This window comes from Cyprinodon variegatus, unplaced genomic scaffold (genome assembly GCF_000732505.1).
Source record: "Cyprinodon variegatus isolate N-32 unplaced genomic scaffold, C_variegatus-1.0 Scaffold694, whole genome shotgun sequence".
Taxonomy (NCBI): Eukaryota; Metazoa; Chordata; class Actinopteri; order Cyprinodontiformes; family Cyprinodontidae; genus Cyprinodon; species Cyprinodon variegatus.
Window position 1 is genome coordinate 124,537 of NW_015151147.1, and position 1,104 is coordinate 125,640.

The window sequence follows — 1,104 nt, forward strand, 5'->3', positions numbered from 1 at the left end:
AAAAGTACTCCAGAGTGTTGTTCAGCATGGGGGTGAGTAGAAAATGAAGGCTAATCATGTTTTGGGTGTACTATTCCTTTAAGCATAGTGAGAAATAATAAGAAAATAATGCTGAACAGGAAGTTTTAAAGATAAACTTTGGCCTATTTCTGATTATTCTCTTCATAAATCTGTTTTTTTTTTTTCCTATAAACTGGTTTAAAAGGTAAAGCAGCAATTTTGTCAGTCAAGTGAAGCATTTATCAACAGCTGTTGTGGTTTTATTACTCTTTAGTCACCTGATTGCTAAATATCATGTAAATCTTTGCTGGTGCAGAAAGTAGCAGATGTTTCCTCCCACAGGTGATCATTTATGTCGAAGATGCCAACGATGAGGTGCCGGTTTTCACCCAGCAACAGTACAACCGCTTAGGCCTGAGGGAGACTGCAGGAATTGGCACCTCTGTGATTGTAGTGCGAGCCACGGACCCCGACACTGGTGAGTCTGTGCTCACATCTGGCAGACCTTAAACAGGCGAGGATGCATTCAGACCCAATGTCATTTAAATGTTTCTGCTGGCTTGTAGAGTATCAACCCTGCCACTAGTGGGTGCTGTTTCATTAGAAAGCATCCATTTTTGTTTTTGTTTAACCTTACTGTTTAGCTCAGCTGTATGAAAACCATGAAAGTAGCTTTTAAAAGTCTTACTTCTTCCACAGTTTCAACTTCCTCTGCTCACTTCCCATCATGTAACGGAGACAATGACGCATCTGGTGATCAAATATTTTCCAAAACATTAATACAAATAATTTTTCTAACAGACACCACGGCAGAGGAAGTTAGAGCTACTGCCTTATTAAAAGAATTTAGGATTAATATTTCAGTGTCATTTATACGGTGATGGAAAATAACAAAGTAAATTTACTTGATTGCTGTACTTACACTGCAAAAACCATCTAGAAATAAGTAAAATTTTCTTAAATTAAGTGCATTCACTCTGAATTTGAGTAGGTAAATGAGATAGTTTGCCAATGGAATGAGTAATTTTACTCTTAAAATAAGATAATTAGATAATATGCACTTGAAATAAGACAATGCAATTGTGTTTTCTTATTTTAAGTGTA

The 1,104-nt window shown here is 36.4% G+C and overlaps 1 protein-coding gene across 1 annotated transcript in view; it reads left to right on the forward strand.

Annotated features, from left to right (window-relative positions):
* Positions 1 to 1,104, forward strand: part of LOC107097417 (cadherin-23-like) — a 131,667-nt gene that overhangs the window by 3,750 nt on the left and 126,813 nt on the right. The window contains exon 4 of the mRNA XM_015394556.1: positions 343 to 478. Coding sequence (XP_015250042.1) covers positions 343 to 478 — 136 coding nt within the window. The remainder of the gene's footprint in view (positions 1 to 342; positions 479 to 1,104) is intronic.